The sequence below is a fragment of the Panthera onca genome, chromosome D1, assembly GCF_046562875.1.
Source record: "Panthera onca isolate mPanOnc1 chromosome D1, mPanOnc1 haplotype 2, whole genome shotgun sequence".
NCBI classification, from domain to species: Eukaryota; Metazoa; Chordata; class Mammalia; order Carnivora; family Felidae; genus Panthera; species Panthera onca.
In genome coordinates, this window is record NC_138348.1 from 28,465,988 (window position 1) to 28,484,911 (window position 18,924).

General features: G+C 34.8%; 1 protein-coding gene across 1 annotated transcript in view; it reads left to right on the forward strand.

The window, feature by feature from the left end:
- Window positions 1–18,842, forward strand: part of CCDC73 (coiled-coil domain containing 73) — a 126,018-nt gene extending 107,176 nt beyond the window's left edge. The window contains exons 13-17 of the mRNA XM_060606293.3: window positions 6–140; window positions 9,699–9,876; window positions 11,385–12,881; window positions 14,860–14,993; window positions 18,351–18,842. Of these exons, the coding sequence (XP_060462276.1) occupies window positions 6–140; window positions 9,699–9,876; window positions 11,385–12,881; window positions 14,860–14,993; window positions 18,351–18,572 (2,166 nt within the window). The 3' untranslated portion in view covers window positions 18,573–18,842. The remainder of the gene's footprint in view (window positions 1–5; window positions 141–9,698; window positions 9,877–11,384; window positions 12,882–14,859; window positions 14,994–18,350) is intronic.
- The last annotated feature ends 82 nt before the right edge of the window (window positions 18,843–18,924 follow it).

Below are 18,924 nucleotides of genomic sequence, written 5' to 3' on the forward strand. Positions count from 1 at the left end.
ATTAGGTTGAAGAACTTATTGGAGAAATTAATGAGATTAAAAATGAGTTATCATCACTTAAAGAAACTCATATTAAGTTACAAGAACATTACAATGAATTACGTCATCAGAAGAAGTTTGAGGAAAACGAGAACTTTCAGGTAAAATTCAAGTGTTTTGTGGTTACAAAACTGAAAGAAATTAGGACCATCACTGATGGTTTTATTCCTGCTTTATATTTTAAGTGTCTCAAATTTTAAAATAGTATAAGCATGTGGTCTATAATACATTTTCAGTTAATTTTTGTGTACAGTATGACATAAGGATTGAGGGTCATTTTTTTGGACATGGATTTCCAGTTCCAACATGTACATTTTTTTTTTTTTTTCCAACATGTACATTTTTTGAAAAGACATTTTTTTTCTCTCATTTTACATTGGTATGTTCTTTGAAAGTTAATTGATCTAATATATGTATAGATCTATTTCTGAATGCCTTATTATGTTCCATTGATTATATGTTCATCATTAAGTCAATATGCAACCCTGCCTTTGTTAGTATAGCTTTGTAAGAAGTTTTAAAATGTGGTAGTGCAAATCCTTCAATTTTTTTTTTTTCAAAATTGTTTTGGCTCTTCTGAGTTCTTTGCTTTCCATATAATTTTTAGAATCAGTTTGTCATTTTCTAAAAAACAAGTCTGTGGGACTTTGTATTGTGTTGAATCTATAGATTAATTTGTGAAAAATTGACATCTTAACTATTGAGTCCTCCAATTCATGAACATGGCATATGTTTATATTTATTTAGACATTCTTTAATACCCCGCAGGAATGCTTTGTCATTTTCATTGTGTAGATCTTTAAAATGTTTGGTGAAATTTATCCCTGAATAATTCATGTTCTAGGATCCTATTATAAACAGTATTTTAAAAATCAATTTTCTAATTGTTTCTTGCTAGTATATAGAAGTAAAATTTGATTTTTGTGCATTGACCTTGTATCCTATTACCTTTTAAATTTATTGTAATGGTAGTTACAATAAACCCAAACCTAATTTTTGGGTTTTCTGCGTACATTATGTCATCTGTGAATTTAAGGATATTTTTTTCTTTCCTTCTGCTTTGTATGAATTTTATTTTTTTCTCAATTTATTGCAGTAGTTAAGACCTTCTAGTACAATGTAGAATAGAAGTGGTGACAGTGGGGGTGCCTCGGTGACTCAGCCCATTAAGCGTCCAGCTCTTGATTTTGGCTCAGGTTTGTGGGATTGAGCCCTGTGTTGGGCTCTGTGCTGACAGCTTGGAGCCCACTTGGGATTCTCTCTCTCCCTCTCTCTCTGCCCCTCCCCAACTCATGCATGTGCTCTCTCTCTCTCTCTTCTTCTCTCTCTCAAAATAAGTAACACTAAAAAAAAAAAAAAGTCATGACAGTGGACTTGCTTTATCTCAGATGGAGAATTTTTAGTCTTTCACCATTTCATATAATGTTAGCTATAGGTTTTTTGTACGTGTTCTTTATCTGATTGAGGAAGTTTCCTTTTCTTCCTAGTTTGCTGAGTTTTTATAATGAATCAGTATTAAATTTTGAGAAATGCTTTTTCTGTATCTGTTGAGATAATCATATTTTTTCTTTATTCTGTCAATATGTTAATATTAACCAATTAATTATATTAATTGATTTCCAAAGTTAAAATAACCTTGCATTCCTGGGCCACCTGGTTGGCTCAGTCAGTTAAGCATTCCACTTCAGCTCAGGTCATGATCTCACTGTTCGTAAGTTCAAGCCCCTCATCAGGGTCTGTGCTGACAGCTCAGAGCCTAGAGCTTGCTTCAGATTCTGTGTCTCCCTCCCTCATATGCTTTCCTGAAATATGTATTATATTTTTATATATGGCTGGATGTGATTTGCTAATGGTATATTAAGGATTTTGCATTGATTAGGAATACTGATTTGTATATTTTGCTTATTTTTTCTTTGTATTCTTTTGGTCTGGTTTTTGTATTAGAGTAATACTGGCTTCATGAGCTAGAATGTGTTCTCTCCTCCTGAAAGAGTATTGTGTAGAATTGGTTTTATTTCTTTACTAAATATTAGATAGAATTTGTTGGTTTGCTCCAGACTTCACGTTGATATTTCCTTGTGATGTTTTTTTGCTGTGTATTCTTTTGCTGTAGTAAGTCTTAGTCATTAGTACAATTGTAGCAGGATTCTCACACAGAGAGTTGTGACACTGAGGCTTTTCTTTCCAGGAAGCAACTTTATTCATGTGGGCACCTCTCAGTTTGGTTCATTCCCAAAGAACTGAGCCTTGAACGCCAAGTGGCATAGTTTTTTATATATTTTTACTTCTTTGTCTCCCATATATGGTCACACATTAACATGTAGTCTGATTAAGTGGTGTTAGGTTACAAGGTCATGAGGGATATTGTCATGTATGCATACCTTGAGGTCTTTCTTTTTTTCTTTCTTTTTTCTTTCTTTCTTTCTTCCTTTCTCTCTCTTCTTTCTTTTCTCTCTTTTCTTTCTTTCTTTCTTCTCCCTCCCCTTCCCTCTCCTTTCCTTTCCTTAGGGAGGAGACCCTACTACACAACTGTATACTGAGTCCTGTGAGTCTTCCTAGCAAATCATGGAACCTGGGGGTAGTCTTGGAGACTTACAACACAATCATTTTTAAGGTCACGATCTTGCAGTCCGTGAGTTCGAGCCCCGCGTCAGGCTCTGGGCTGATGGCTCGGAGCCTGGAGCCTGTTTCCGATTCTGTGTCTCCCTCTCTCTCTGCCCCTCCCCCGTTCATGGTCTGTCTCTCTCTGTCCCAAAAATAAATAAAAAACGTTGAAAAAAAAATTTAAAAAAAAAACAATCATTTTTGGTAATTTTTGTCTTTCAAGGAACTTGTCCTTTTCATCTAAGTTGTCAAATTTATTGGCAAAGCGTTGCTCATAATATTCCTTTACTGTTCCCTTTCTCTATCAGATCTATACTGATGTCCTCTCTTTCATTTGTGCGTCCCACCTTTCCCTTCCTCCCATTCCATCTCCTCTTCTTCTTCCTCTCTCTCGTCAATTTAGCTAGACTCTCAGCTTTATTTGCCTTTCCAAAGAACCAGGTTTTGACTTCATTGATATCCGTCTCATGTTTGTTCATTTACTATTTCATTGGCTTTTGCTGTTAACTTTATTATGGAGCCTTACTTACATTCTACTTACTTTGGATTTGATGTGGTTTTTTCAGCTCTTTAACATGGACACTTAGATCATTGATTATTGGCCTTTCTTCTTTTCTAGTATCAGCATTTAAAGCTATAAACTATCCTCTAAACATTGTTACAGCTTTGTCCCACAAATTCTGATATGTAGTGGTTTCATTCTAACTTTTTTTAAGTTTATTGGTTTATTTTGAGAGAGACAAAGATAGCACAAGTGGGGGAGAGGCAGAGAGAGAGAGGGAGAGAGAGAATCCCAAGCAGGCTCTGGACTGCCAGCGCAGAACCCAATGCAGGGCTTGAACTCATGAAACCATGAGACCTCATGACCTGAGTTGAAACCAAGAGTCGGACACTTAACCACCCAGGTGCCCCTGTAGTGGTATCATTCTTATTCATATTTTAAAATTCCTTTTGTGAGGTCTTCCTTGATCCGTGGGAATGGGTATGAACCATGGTATGGGTATGATCTATAACTGTTGTTTAATTTCCAAGTATTTGAGAATGTTCCAAGTATCTTTCTGTTAATGTTTTCAAATATAATATAGTTGTAGTCAGAGAGCATTTTCTGTAAGACTTTTATCCTTTTCAATATAAATATATCCTTTTAAATATAAATATCCTTTTTCAAAAGACTTGTTAGCCAAGCATATTGCCTATCTTGGTGAATATTTCATGTGCTCTTGAAAAGAATGCATATTCTGTTATTTGTCAGTTGAATGTTTTATAAATGTCAGATCAGGCTGGTTGATGATGATGTTCAAGTCTTTTCTGTCCTGATCTTTTTTGTGTACTTCTATCAATTAGTGGGAGAAGACTATTGAAATCTTTGTGAATTTATCTTTCCATTTTTAGTACTGTCAGTTTTTACTTTGTGTGTTTTTAAGCTCTATTATTAGGTGTATATACATTTATGATTGTTATTTCTTGATTAACTGATCCATCTTTATCCTAGTAATATTTCTTATCTTGAAGTCTATTTTGTATAATATTAATGCAGCTGTTCCATCTTTTATGGGTAGTGTTTGCATTATATATCCTTTTCATCCTGTTACTTTTTCAGTGGGAATATTCATAATTTCTTTATGTTGAGTAATAACATGAGAAAGTCTGGGGTGCCTGAGTGGCTCAGTTGGTTAAGTGTCCGACTTCGGCTCAGTTCATGATCTCACAGTTTGTGAGTTTGAGCCCCACATCAGGCTCTGTGCTGACAGCTCAGAGCCTGGAGCCTGCTTCAGATTCTGTGTCTCCCTCTCTCTCTCTGCCCCTGCCCTGCTCACACTCTCTCTCAAAAAGTGAATAAACATTAAAAAAAAAAAATCAACATGAGGAATTTTTATATTTTCTTTTTGAGAACTGTTTCATATATATATATATATATATATATATATATATATATATATATTTATTGTGGTAAAATATACATAAAATTTACTAAAACTATATGTGTGCAGTTCAGTGGCATTAAGTTCATAAATAAATAGGCATGGGCATGGTTGTGTACTAATAAATTATATTTCCAAAAACAGTAGGCCAGATTTGGCCCACTGGCCATAGTTTGTCAACTACTTTTCTAGAGCTTAATTGAACATAGTCTGTTTTCAAAATTATGTTAAATTATTTGGTTAGTAAGAAGTTTACAATACTGTATTCTCATTTTCTTTTACTCAGTCTTTGTGTTATTTTTATAATACACTTTTATGTATGTTACCAACTCCACCATATATTATTTTATTTAGTTTAATTTTATTTTTTTAATTAAAAAATTGTTTTTTCATGTTTATTTACTTTTGAGAAAGAGACAGAGACAGAATGCGAGTTGGGGAGGGGCAGAGAGAGAAGGAGATGCAGATTCTGAAGCAGCAGGCTCCAGGCTCTGACCTGTCAGCAGAGCCTGATGCGGGGCTTGAACTCACGGACCATGAGATCATGACCTGAGCCAAAGTCAGACGCTTAACCGAGTCACCCAGGTGCCCCAATTTTTTTTTAATGTTTATTGTTGAGAGAGAGAGAGAGACAGAGTGTGAGCAGGGGAGGGGCAGAGAGAGAGAGAGACAGAATCTGAAGCAGGCTCCCAGCTCAGAGCTGTCAACACAGAGCCTGATGTGGGGCTTGAACCCATGAATAGTGAGATCATGACCTGAGCCAAAGTCAGATGCTTAACCGACTGAGCCACACAGCCCTGTTATTTCATTTTTAATTGTTAATTACCTGGTTAAGAAAATTAAGAATTAGAAAATGTCTTTTTGTTTTTTTTAATTAAGTAGGCTCCACGACCCTGAGAGATCAAGAGTCACTGCTTCACTAAGCCAGCCAGGCACCCAAAAAATCAGAGAAAATATCTTTTATATTCACTCATATTTGCCATTCCCGGCCCTCTTTATTCACTTCTGTAGATCCAGGTTTCTACCTGGTATCCTATTGCTTAAGTTTGAAGAACTTCCTTTAATTGTGTGTGTGTGTGTGTGTGTGTGTACGTGTCTGTTTGTGTGTGCGTGCACAGGTGCATCTGGGTGAGGAATTTTCACAGCTTTTGTCTGGAAAAATGTTTATTTCTCCTTAATCTTTAAAGGGTATTTTCACTGGATATAAAATTCTAGATGGACAATACTTTTCTTTCATTAATTTGAAGATGCTGTTGCACTATTTTCTTGCTTACGTTGCATCTGGCAAGAAGTCTACAGTTATTATATTCACATCCTCTTTGTAAGTGTTTTTTTTTTTTTTATCTCTGATGTAGTACCTTGGTTTGGTTATTTTGTTTGGGATTTGTGGAATGAATTCTTGAATCTGTATAGTTTTCATTAAATTTAGAGGATTTTTGGTCATTACTTCAGATTTTTTTTCTGTCCCCTTCCTTTCCTTTCATGGGACTTCAACTACACATGTTAAACTAGCAGGATAAACATCCCACAGGTTACCAGGTACTGCACATCTTTTTGTCTTTTTTCTCTCACTTCTTCGATTGGGGTTTTCTATTTTTTCTGTGTCCTGAAGTCCAATTATCTTTTGTTCTATTTTGTTTAATCTGTTGTTAAGCCTATCCAGTGAGTTTTTATTTCAGATACTGTATATATCATCTCTAGAATTTCCACTTCTTTTGTGTGTGTGGGGGGGGGGAGTATATATTTTTTATTATATTCATGTTGTTGTCCTTTAAATCCTTGAACATTTATAATAGTTTAAAATTTTGTTTGCTAAATCCATCATCTCTGTCATTTGTTTCTGTTGACATTTAAAATTACAACTCAGTGGCATTAATTACAAGTATAGAGTTGTGCAATCTTCACCATTTCCAGGATTTTATCATCATCCCAAACCGAAACTGTGTAACCATTAACCAGTGACTCCCAACTTCCCTCTCTCCCCAGCTCCTAATAACCTCTAGTTTACTTTCCAACTCTATGAATTTGCCTATTCTGTATATTTTATGTAAGTGTAATTGTGTAATACTTTTCCTTTTTGTCTGACTTATTTCACCTAGCATAAAGTTCTCAGAGTTGACCCGTGTTGCAGCATGTATTAGAACTTTATTCCTTTTACAGCAGAATAATATTCCCTTGTATGGATACACGATGTTTTGTTTATTCATTCATCTGTTAATGACACTTGGGTTTTCACCTTTTGGCTATTGTGAATAACACTCTTTTGAACACTGACGTACAACCATCTGAGTCTCTGTTTTCAGTTTTGGAGGGTATATATCTAGGAGTGGATTTGCTGAGTCATATGGCAATTCTATAATAAACATTTTGAGGAACTGCCTTGTTTTAACTCAAAGAGTGGATGTCTTTCTAAGTCAGTTGAAATTGACATATCACAGTTCCTGTGCCATAATTAATTTATACAGCCCTTTACTGTAGGACATCCTTGTACAAATTTTCTGTACTTTTGCAATTATTTCGTTAGGATAAATTTCCAGAAACAGTTTTGCTGGGTCAAAGAGCTTGTTTACTTATAGTTTTGACACATATTGCCTTCCAGAAAGATTATACCAATTTATACTCCCACCAACCACATATAAAAGTACCTGTGTACCCAAACTCGAATACTTTTATCAGTTAAAAAAAATTGTTTTTAATTTATTTGGGGAGGGGGGGAGAAGGGAGAGAGAGACAGAGAGACAGAAAGAGGATCCCAAGCAGGCTCAGCACTGACAGTGCAGAGCCCAATGCAGGGCTCAGACTCACAAACTGTCAGATCATGACCTAAGCCAAAATCAAGAGTCAGATGCTTAACCCACTGAGCAACCCAGGCGCCCTGTTACTTTTATCAGTTTTTATTTACATTTTTATTAAACATATTTTCATGTGTGTCAGTTACATTTGAGTTACTAGTGTATATATTCCCATTTACAAGTACACACAAAAAAACTTTTTGATCCTATGTCCATCTCTAAATACAAGTCTGTTTTCCCCTGTAGAGTCAAGTTTCTTCAAAGAGTGGTCTAAACTCATACCCTTTAGTTCCTTCCTTCCTATTTATTCATCCTTCAACATAGGGCAATCTGGCTTCACCCCTCCCACCCCATCCAATGGATGGACACTACTTCCAATGGACATTTTTCAGTCCTTTTGATAATACATTGATACGGTCTCCTTCTTGAATACCCGTTCTCCTTTTCTTCTACCATATTTTACTCCTCTGTGTTTCTCCCTCTCAAGCTTCTCTTTAAAGTGGAAATAATATTCTTACCATTAATTAAGCAACCATGAGTTATATGCTTTATAAACAGAATTGAATTTATTCTCCTAACTACCATATTGTTTTTTGTCAATCTCCTTTGCTGATTTTTCCTGCAATGGTTTTCATTAGCATTTTATCCTATACCCTTTTTCCCCCTCAAAATATACTCTTATTAGTTTCATCAACTTGTACATCTTCTGTTGCCATCTGTCTATCCATGATTCTCAAATATACACTTCCAGGTAAATTTTCTTTCATAAACTCTAGATACATGTATCTAAATGTTCATTAGACTTCCCTACTTTAATATCTTCCTAACCCTTCAAACTCAGCAGGTTCAAACAACCCATGATATTTTCCTCCAAATCTGCTACTAACTCCTGTTTTCTAGCTGAGTAAATAACATCCATTCACCTATGGTGAATCTGAATTCTGTAACCTGAACTCTGTAAAATCAATCTGGACTCTCCTTCTTATCATTCATCAAGTCCTATTGATTAGCTTGTAAATACTTCTTGTATCTATTCAGTTCTTCATCTTTACTGCTATCACATGGACTGTGACACTATGACACTCTTCTGATGCATCTCTGTCTCATGTTGTCTCCCTTTAATTCAGTATTTTTCAGACTTCTATGCACAGCCTACTAGTGGTCATGGAAATTAGTGATTTGTGGCCAGTACTCTTTAAAAAATGAAATAAAGTGCATATGAAACATAATGCATCACATTAAGAGTAGACATTACTTGGTGTGCTTGCTGTTGTAAAACATTTATTTCTCATTGCAGGTTTTAATCAATGAGTTTGAAACATTATTCTTGATGCTGCAGCCAGAATGGTCTTTCCAGTCAGATGTTACTTGTCTAAAACCATTCAGTTGTCTTCCTAAAACTCCTCAGCATCCTATATTTGGCCCTTAATGACCTGGGCATAACATCCCAAGCCTCATTTCTCTCCATTCTCCCAGTGTCCAAGCTCTAGCTGAAGTAAATCATGAGTAGTTCCATGTAAAGACTATACTCTTGCTTGCTTTTAAGCATCTGTGTATGCCATGTTTTCCCTGGAGTGCCTTCTTATTCCCATCTACATTATTTCTTTTCCTATCTTCCCCACTGGATTGTGAGTTTTTTGAAGCTAGGGACTATGTTGTTCATCATTGTATCCCAAAGCCTAGTGCAGTGCTTCCATGGAACAAGTGCTGAATATACAGGGGGTTGAATTGATTCATTATTTTAAAGATGCATAAAAATACCAAACACTCAAAACAATTTGCTTGCCATGACTACTTTGCTTTTAATAAGAGTGGTTCTTTTATTATATATGTGAAATTTCATAATAATGTGGAATGCATGTTTGAAAACATCAAAGGGTCTCAATTTTGTTTAAATATGATAGACCATACAAAATGTAGTTAAAGTGATCTTGTTACAAAGAGTGTTATTGGGGCGTCTGGGTGGCTCAGTCAGTTAAGTAAGTGTCTGACTTCAGCTCAGGTCATGATCTCTAAGGCTGGTGAGTTCAAGCCCTGCGTCACGCACTGTGCTGACAATTCAGAGCCTGAAGCCTGCTCTAGATTCTGTGTCTCCCTGTTTGCCCCTCCCCTGCTTTCTTGCGCTCCCGCACACGTGCTCTCTCTCTCAAAAATAAACATTAAAAAAAATTAAAAAGTAGTATATTAAACTTAGTAAAAAAAATAATTTGGCTTTTAAATAGAAATTGCTGAATGGTTGACTTGAAACAGATTCCACTTTTACCAGCAAAATTTGTTCAAATGTCTTATACTTTTTAACAATGTTTTTTACATTAGAGGTATTTTTTCCATGTTACTTTAGAATCTTCCAGAAGTAAATACTAAAAACAGTGAAATGTCAATGGAAAAACCAGAAAATACTATCATACAGAAATGTAATTCTGGACAAGAAATAAAGACAGACACTATGAGTTTTTGTTCAGATACTAACTACAGAGAAGAGGAGAAGAAAGAAGACCCATTTATAGAAATAATAGAAGGTAACCTAACACATTTCTATTTTCTAATTTGATGTATTGAGAGCCCCACCCCCACCTTTTCTCCTACAAATAAAGGATCTGTCAAAGTGCTGTGCTAGGCCATGTATGGAATTTAGGGGAACATCAGTTATATATAGTCTTTGAGGATCTTGTACTGTATCTGAAGAAATACTTTTTCATTTGTGTAGGTCTTAAGACAGGCTTCTTTTGAGATGTCATTTAGTCAGTATTTTGGGGGAAAATTACATTCCTGTCTTCCCTAATCACTTACTCCATGGCGTTTTGCATTATGGTTTCTGCCTTCACTGCCTTGGGGAGTGTGTTCTCTGGGCTACCCATAACCTTCTGATAATCAGACCTGGAACACTTTCCTTAGTTCAAAAGACCTTTCTGTAACCATTGAAGTAATTTACTAATTTGTCTGTCTTGAAAAAGAGTTGTTTAAAGACCATAAACTTACTGTATGAACATGTTCAAACCTAGGCTGAACAACCACTTGGTGGAGATGTTGTAGAGAGAATGAATGGACTAAAATCCTTCAAATCCTGAATTTTGTATTCTAGGTTATTTTAACTATACAGAAAATTTAAAATCTATGGTTAAAACCCAGATGAATAAAATAAGTATTCTCAACATTTGCCCAAAAGTATCCAAAAATTTTTAAATACTTAGAAGGTAATGATCAAGTGACAACTGACAGTCTTGAAGAAATCAGCTAGCAATTCTGGATCGTAGATAGTGATAAAAAGAAAACCACAGGCCTAAAATGGAATCACTTGTATTAAGAACCCAATGTCAGCAAGCCTTCAGTACCTAAGCAAACTGTGGTTTCAACCCCCAGGAATATAACCTTTAACCAGTTAACCTGGAATTTCCTGGTCAGCAATAAGAAATCTGGTAGGCCCCTTTCCCATTAGGAGAGTGACTTTGCCTAAAACAATGGATTCTTTGGTAATAATTTTCTTTTTTCCACTCATTCTCTTTTAAAACCTTTCCTTTTCTATAGCTCAGTGGGGCTTCTATTTGCTAGGTGGAATGCTGATTGAATGGATCATTTAATGAAGCCAGTTAGATCTTCAGACTTCCTTGGTTAAATTTTTGTTTGACAGTAGTAATAGAAATTAGAGTCTAACTTGTTAGGATAAATTCATTTTTATCGACTCAGCTGTGTGTACATGGAATTGTACTGTATGCTCAAAAGGAAGTGTAATAGACTAGAGAACTAAAAACCATTTTGTAATATCCTCAACCTACTTGCCCCTTTTTAAACCAAAAATGTTTTTGTTGTTATGAAATAAAAATTTAATATGAGGAGAGCCGAAAATATTTAGCATGCTAAATATATGACAAAGATAACTCAACATTTAGGTAAAACTGGTGTTTTGTGTAATGGCCAATGAAATATTTAAGACTAAATATGTTTTTATAAAAATAGGTCATACATTTTGTCTTATAAAAGCAGGCTTTAGTGTGTAATATAAAAATTTACTGTATTCTCATCATGACAGATTTACAGCTTTTTGAAAAAAGCTCCAAGAATGAAAGTGATCCTGCTATACCTCAGGATGAAAATCAAAGTGAAGTCTCCCTAAGCAAAACCCTCTGCATAGAAAAAGAACTAATCAGTCAAGGACAAACCTTAAATGTTACAGACCTTAGAAAAGCAGTTACTTCAGAAAAAAAAGACAAGGTGCATTTGGAAAAAGACAATGATTGTACAGAATTTAAGTCACCAAACAATTCATGTTTAATGGCAGATAGATCGACAGAAACAGAAAAGATACACCTAGAAAGAACTGAAAGATCTGATCTTCACTATGCAGACATCCACCTGGAGGTTGAAAATACCAGAACATCATCTAACAATATCTTAAATGAGATGTCTCACCATACAAATCAAAAGAAAGATGGTTCTGAAGATGAACCATTCAAACAATTCATATTGCTTCCAGGGATTCAAGAAAATGCCACGGAGAAGGAAATTCCAAATAGTGACCAAACCGGAGCAGATCTGGATTCATCTCTAAATGTAAAAAATCCTGTTCAGTGTCAGAAATACAGTTTGCAGGATTCAAGTAATGTTATGTTAGATGATAAACAATGTAAAATAAACCAAATGCAACTGTTAAGTAAAAAAAGTGAGTGCAGTGTATTGCCATTTAAACAAACTTCAGTTTTTCGGCAAATCTGTAATGATACCTCAGAGAAACCAGAACTACATATTTCCTTTGATACAGCAGTTAACCATCCCATTTCATCTGCTTTCAGTGATAATTTGAAAGTACTTAAGAATGCAAATAAAAATGTTAATATTATGCCTACATTGGTGAAACCCAACTCAAGCCCTAGGGAAAGAACTGTATGGAAAAATCTGAACGATATGGACACTAGTCAACTAAAGAACTGTTTGGGATGTTTAGAAAACAGTGTCACCATTTCCCATCTCCAGATTAACAATGAGAACGTACATACTTCACAAGCCAAAGACATGAAAACGGCTATTCCTACAAAAACTTCCACAGAAATACAGTTTTCCAATAAAGAGAGTCAGATTGATGAGAATCAGATAACTGAAGCCACAAAAAATGACCTCTTCCTTTTTGTGAATGTTAATGAAAGACAGCATACATTGTTAAATAATACAGAGAAAACAGAGTCATTAAATGACATCGTTTCAGGAGAAATTTACAGTGAAGGACAGCTGGAAGAATCATGTTCATTTCACATAAAGCCATCTGGAGATTTAGTAAACAGAAGTGGAAGGTCAGCCTTTGATCTTTCAACTTCAGATAAAAAAACTGAGAAAATTCCAGTATATGTGAATTTTTTAGACCCCAGTCCTTGGTCAAAAGTAAATCAAATTGAAAGTCAAACACTGAGCACTTCAACCTCTAGCATTCCTTTGTTGCTGCAGGAGAGACCAACAGGCCCATCAGAAAACAAAAATATGGTTTCAGTGACACCTTGCAAAAATGTTGATGATATCAGGAAGGATACTGGCCCAGGTAAAAAAAAAAAAAAAAAAAAAAAAAAAAAAAAGTTTAGGTTTTCTCTTAAAATTTGAATTTCTACTCCTTATCCTTGATAGTCTCCAAACCATTAGGTTTCAAATGAAACCATTTCGTTTAAAAACTGCCTAAACCTAAAATACAGAATACTCCATATATGTATATAGGTAAAAGTGGGAAAGGTTTTCCTTAAACATAAGTGGGACTTTTCACCTAAATCTGAGCCACTAGTATCAACAGGTACTGAGGTGCACACACATATTGCAGATTAAAAAAAAAAAATGTCCTCAAGGAACTGGAAACAGCAGAAATGAACACAGGCCCTGGTCATTAATTTTAAATTAGGAACAACTACCTAATTGGAGTCAAGTTGTTCCTAAGGCTTCTGCCAGTGGGCATGTTTATTCCTTTTCATTCTATACTGAAAAAACTTCCTTCCCTCGCTTGCTTCCCCGAATTTTCTACTGCTTTCCTTAATTTTTCTTTTAGCTGTCCCTTCACTAGTACTAGAATCCAGCTTTGTCTTCATTTTACAAGTATTGTTGAGGTATAACATTAATACATTTCAGATCATTGATATTTGTCACTGAAACACTTTAAATGGAATCCCTTAATTATGTACCAATATTAAAACATTCAAACGTTATTTCAGAGAATAGTGTATTCTAACCACCACATGAAATAACATTATGTCCAAGTCTTGCTTTATAAAAATATTCTAGAATAAAAAAATAGGGGAGAGGTAGATGAACTACATATGACTTAATAGTGATGGGTGTTGGGAGCCGGGTGATGGTACGAGGTTCATACTCTTTTTGTGTATCTGAAATTCTTCCCACTAAAAATATTTAAAAATAGAAATATACCACATATCATGTATAAGTACTGTACAAATGTAATTTGAACGATAGTTTAAGATTATGAAAAAAAATCTTTTGCTAACAGCAATCTCACAATCAAAGTTACGGAGGTTGTTAAAGATATTCTCAGAATTATTTGTAAATATAAACTAATTTATTTGCTGGTTTAACAGTATGCATTTAGACCCATTAAAGTAATGCAGATTACAAGGAAAGCTCTGAATGGCCCTCAGAGCTAGCTAATAGGCTTCTTTTAAAAAGACAACTGATAGAACTTTGAAGAAAAATTGGGAATTAAAAGCAAAATGAAGTGTATCAGGTTTACCAGCATAAATGGAGAAGTAATGTAGGGAAAAACAGAAAACACCAAAAACTGTAAAAACTTCCTACTTTCCTAATAAAATGTAGTAACTTCAGATTCCATTAATTTTGAATCTGTTGAATGCTGCAATTAGTCAAGTGCTGTTAGTGAAGGGGCTAATCTTCAATCTCTGTGATATCAATAAGGATGGAATGGGAGAGATCTAAAATTCTGTAGAAATTCAGCTTGTAAAATGTCCACTCATAAAAGATACAAGTGTCTTTTAACCTTCAAAGCTGACATGTCTCTCTAAATCATTTTTACCTATTTATTAAATTCCAGTGATCCCTACTAGACAGCCCTTTGTTGGGCTTCTTACTGTGGCTCATTTCTTTAAATATATTTCATAAATACGACTTTTAGTTGATTCAGACTTTTCCCATTAATCTGAATTGTAAGATGCTCACTTCATATAAATGTTTACCTCTGTGGCAATGCAATAACCAGTGGAAGAAGGATAACGTTTTATGTGAGTTACGTTATGTTAGAAGGTATTTATGCCATTTCACACATTTTAACATGAAATCAGGTTTTAGAAAGCAGCAATAAAAAATGTTTTCTGAAATGAAATGCCTATGTGTATTAACAGCAAAGTCAATGTAAACTATAAAATGTTAAAAATAAAAACAAAATAGAAATAGTTACTTTTTAAATACAAAAGCATAGATAGGATCAGAGAAAAACAAGTTCAGTCACTAAAACGAGTGTCTGGAGAATAAAATTCAGTTGTTGCCATTTCCTCTTTGTCAACCAGATACTACCAGCATTAACAGAGTTGCTGACACTTTGAATAGCTCAAGTATCCATCCAGATCCCAAGGGAGAGCCCAGCAAAGAGAGGAATGCAATTGCAAAGACTTTTTACGATTCTTCTTTTCCCACAGAACACGTAAGTCAATTAAAAATATTGCTGAGCAGACCTTAGTGAGCTAATTCTACAGATATGTGTAGAACTGTATGCATCTGGATGCTTTAAGACCTAACTGATCTCCAAAATAATATCAAGAGGGCAACATGGCACCATTTTTCACAATTAAGGTTGATGGAAAACAGCAGGAAAAAGTCACAGTGCATAAATCAAATAGATATAATCCAGCCTGTTTGGGGAAGGACAGTGTGAGGTAGTGTATTATGTATCTACTTCTATTTTTTTAGTCACCTAAATTTAGGAGTAGTGGCATTTGAGCATTTAAAATTTTCTTAATAAAAGATGCCTTAAAATAATCCAATCAATTAAATTCAATTGTTCTTGACACTGCTTAAGTAATTACATCATTTTGAGAAACTACTGCAAAGGAATTTCTTTTAAATTACTTCGGTTAGAAGACAGTAGGAGAAAGGATCAAATATCCTTAATATATAATATCAAATAGGAATATGTATGTGTGTGTATGCATATACATTTGTAGACATTACATGGCTCCAAGAGTCCATTTGTCATATGAAAAGCAAGCACAGCTGACCAGTTTTGGGGCAAAATTTTTAAGTTACTATTATCTCAGAGTACAAAACTTTAGCATGAAAAAGGCTGTATTGTTCAAAATCTAAAAAAACAGGCAATTCTAGGTGTTAACCCCTAAAAAGTATAACGTAAAAAGGTTTGGCAAGATCACTTACAGAAAAAAATCAACTACATGGGGACAGATTTTAAAACCATCGTGTATTTTTTTTTAATTTTAGAAGTACATATTAAATAACTTTCTCTTTAGCACCTATAAACTAAAAATTGTAGTACTAACACAGCATTAACAAGTAACAACTTTTAACAATGTATTTTATTTTTTATTTTAAATAGGGAAAGTGTGCACATGAGGGGTAGAGAGAGAGAATCTTAAGCAGGCTCCATGCTTAGAGAGGAGCCCTACTCAGGGCTCAATCCAGCAACCCTGGGATCATGACCTGAGTCAAAATCAAGAGGTGGATGCTCAACTGACTGAGCAACCCAGGGGCCCCTTACTTTCCTTTTTTAATTAAATTATTTAAATTTTAAAAAGTGAGCCCAGGCTGAAAAAGGCGGCTAGTAATCTGGCTCAGGGCAATTTTAGGCCTAAGAGTAGATCTTTTAGGCAGAAAGAGGAGGTAAAAAGGTAATGATTTTTTAGGAAAGGAAGGAGTAAAGATATGTAGCAACATCTCTGGAACTAGAATTACTGCTATAGGCTGCAAAACCTCTGTAAGTCAAATTTGGACAAGTTTTGCTAAATGTAAACTTTACGCTCCATCTTGCTTCTCCAGCCTATCCCTGCTCCTGCCCCTCCCACCAAGTAGGCAGTTAAGGGGAAAGAAACTAAAGTAGTTATGTGTAAATGTCTTTTTCCTCTCCATCATCAAGATAAAAAGTCAAAGAATAACGAAAATCAGGTAATTTATACTTGATGACAAATGCACCAAACTGCATCACACTGTGATGGCAAGAACAGGTTAAAATTAGGTACCATCAGTGAGTTTATCTCAACATCAGCAACTAAATTTAAATTTGATTGCTTTCTCTGCATCTATTCTCTGTATTGCATGGATGACCTACAGTCATTTTGGCCCTGTGAGTTAAATGACATATGTTGGGCACTTTTACATTCAAGACATTATCAGAAATACACATTTATGTACATTTTTTTTATCCATTACCAGTTACTCTACAGTAGCATTTTGCAACTAAATGGTGCTAAGAGTGAGGCCACAAAACTTAAATGACTTGCCTGTGGTCTCCTGGCAGTCCTGTGCTGATACTTTTGTTTTCATATGTTATTTCATAAAAACATAGGCAATCAAACTATGACATAGCGTCACTGCAAGGAACAAAGGCTAAGATTACAAGGGGACTGGTGGCTGACTGTAGAATTCTCAGGAGCCAAACAGACCCATCCAGAAGGAGCAACTCTTGGGAAAGGGAGGTTAAATGTAAACAGTTAAGCTCATTTAAGAATTATTACTCTGTAATCTTGCTTTGAAAACGTTATGCATATGCCACCTTTTCCAGTCAAAGTGGGAGATTTTAATGTAAGGCAGTACTCGAAGATCTTCACAAAGATCTATGAACAAATGACATTCATTATAGCCTAATTTATAACTGAGCTTTTCCCACCAACTTAAATGTTCAACATATTAAATTATGGAACATGGAATATAATGGAGCGATGTTGTTAAGTTTTTAAGAGCAGAGAAAAATACTAAAAATATTTTTAACACAAAACAGAAAAAGACAGAAATATGATCCAGATTTTAAAAGTGTATATATACACAGAAGAGAGATCAGAATATTTACATCAAAATGTTTAATGGTACTTGGGATTTTAGGTAATTTTAATGTCATTCTTATCCTGTTCTTCATTTCTAAAATATGTGACTTTTTATCAGAAGATTTTATCTGGAATCCAAGAAGACCATCAAAGATTTATTTTTCTTCAGGAAATTAACTCAAATTTATTTTTGTGCAGCCACTGACAATGGTTTATGAGAAATTTTAAAGACTGAGGAAATAGCCCACGAGGGAAAAACCAAGATCTAAAATTCTATAGAATGATCAAATACACTAAAAATAGAAAAAAGATAGTAGCAAACAATACCAAAATGTGTTGACTGGTCTCCCTGGATAGATTACTAATGAATTTGATTTCTTTATACTTTTTCCTCTATTTTCTAAACTTCCAATAATTACCAGAAAAAAAATCTTACAATTAAAAACTTACATAATTTTTAAACACAGTATTAGAAGTATGATCCAATGCAGTGCCTTGGAAACATGCCAACTTCCAAATACCTCACTGTTCTTTCCTGTTTGTCCAACAGTGGTGCTCTGAAGCATGAGAGGAAACATGAAGTAAAAGGCAGTTTTTATAAGGCAGTCTACCTCTGTTAGCATTTTTAATTTTCTCCTGGTTTTGATAGAAGATACAAAACATAGACATGTTTGGGAAGGGAAGGGGAGTAGCAGACAAAACAGATTTTTATCTGTAATTGTTTTAAGTATCTTCTTTCAGTGTAAGCTTAAGACCTTTTAGAAAAGGTTCATGGTAGTACTGGGCTCTATTAGAGATCTTAAGGAGCTACTACATAGACCTAAGCCTCCACATTCACATTTTATTGTTTTTTTGTGCCAAATTAAGGTAGTTGCTGAAAATTAGCCAAGAAAAATGATGGCTTTATCACATAGTCGTAATTGCACAGCCTTAAGGATTTTAACTCTTGTTGGTGACTTTAAAAAATGAGTAATTTCAACACTAAGTAAAGTAAGTTTGGTCTTTCCTAGGTGAAAATAAAGCCTCTGAAATCAACTCTGCCACAAAGCCATTTTCAGGCAATCAAGATTAAAGATACTACCAATGTGGCTGCATCATCTCCTGGTGAAGAGGACTGGCAGAGCCTGGAAACAAATCAAGTTAATGAAATCGAAAAGTTCCTAAGCTTAGAAAATGACAACCACCCTAAGAAAAGAAAAACAGAAGAGATGCTGGAAAAAATGACAGAGTAAAAGGACTTTGATAAATGCTTTCAAGTAGTGAATGGACTTAATTGAAATATCAATCATATGGTTTTGACTAGAACAGAATGTTACACTTCAAGCTTTACAGTTATACACACTTTTCCAATTTCTTTTCATGTGATGAAATTATGTTTTTTTGCAAATGCTTCATCTAAGGTAGCTAAGATTGCTTGGTAGCATCCAATTCCCCTTAAGAAAATGTGCTCTCCTCTGTACATCCTTTTACCAAAAAGCTCTTGTTGCACCTTCAACCCCTTTCCTTGCAGAACACAACTTCCGTATTATACAAGATAGGTGGTGACCCTTTGTAACTTATTACTTTGTATTCTCTGAAATTTGT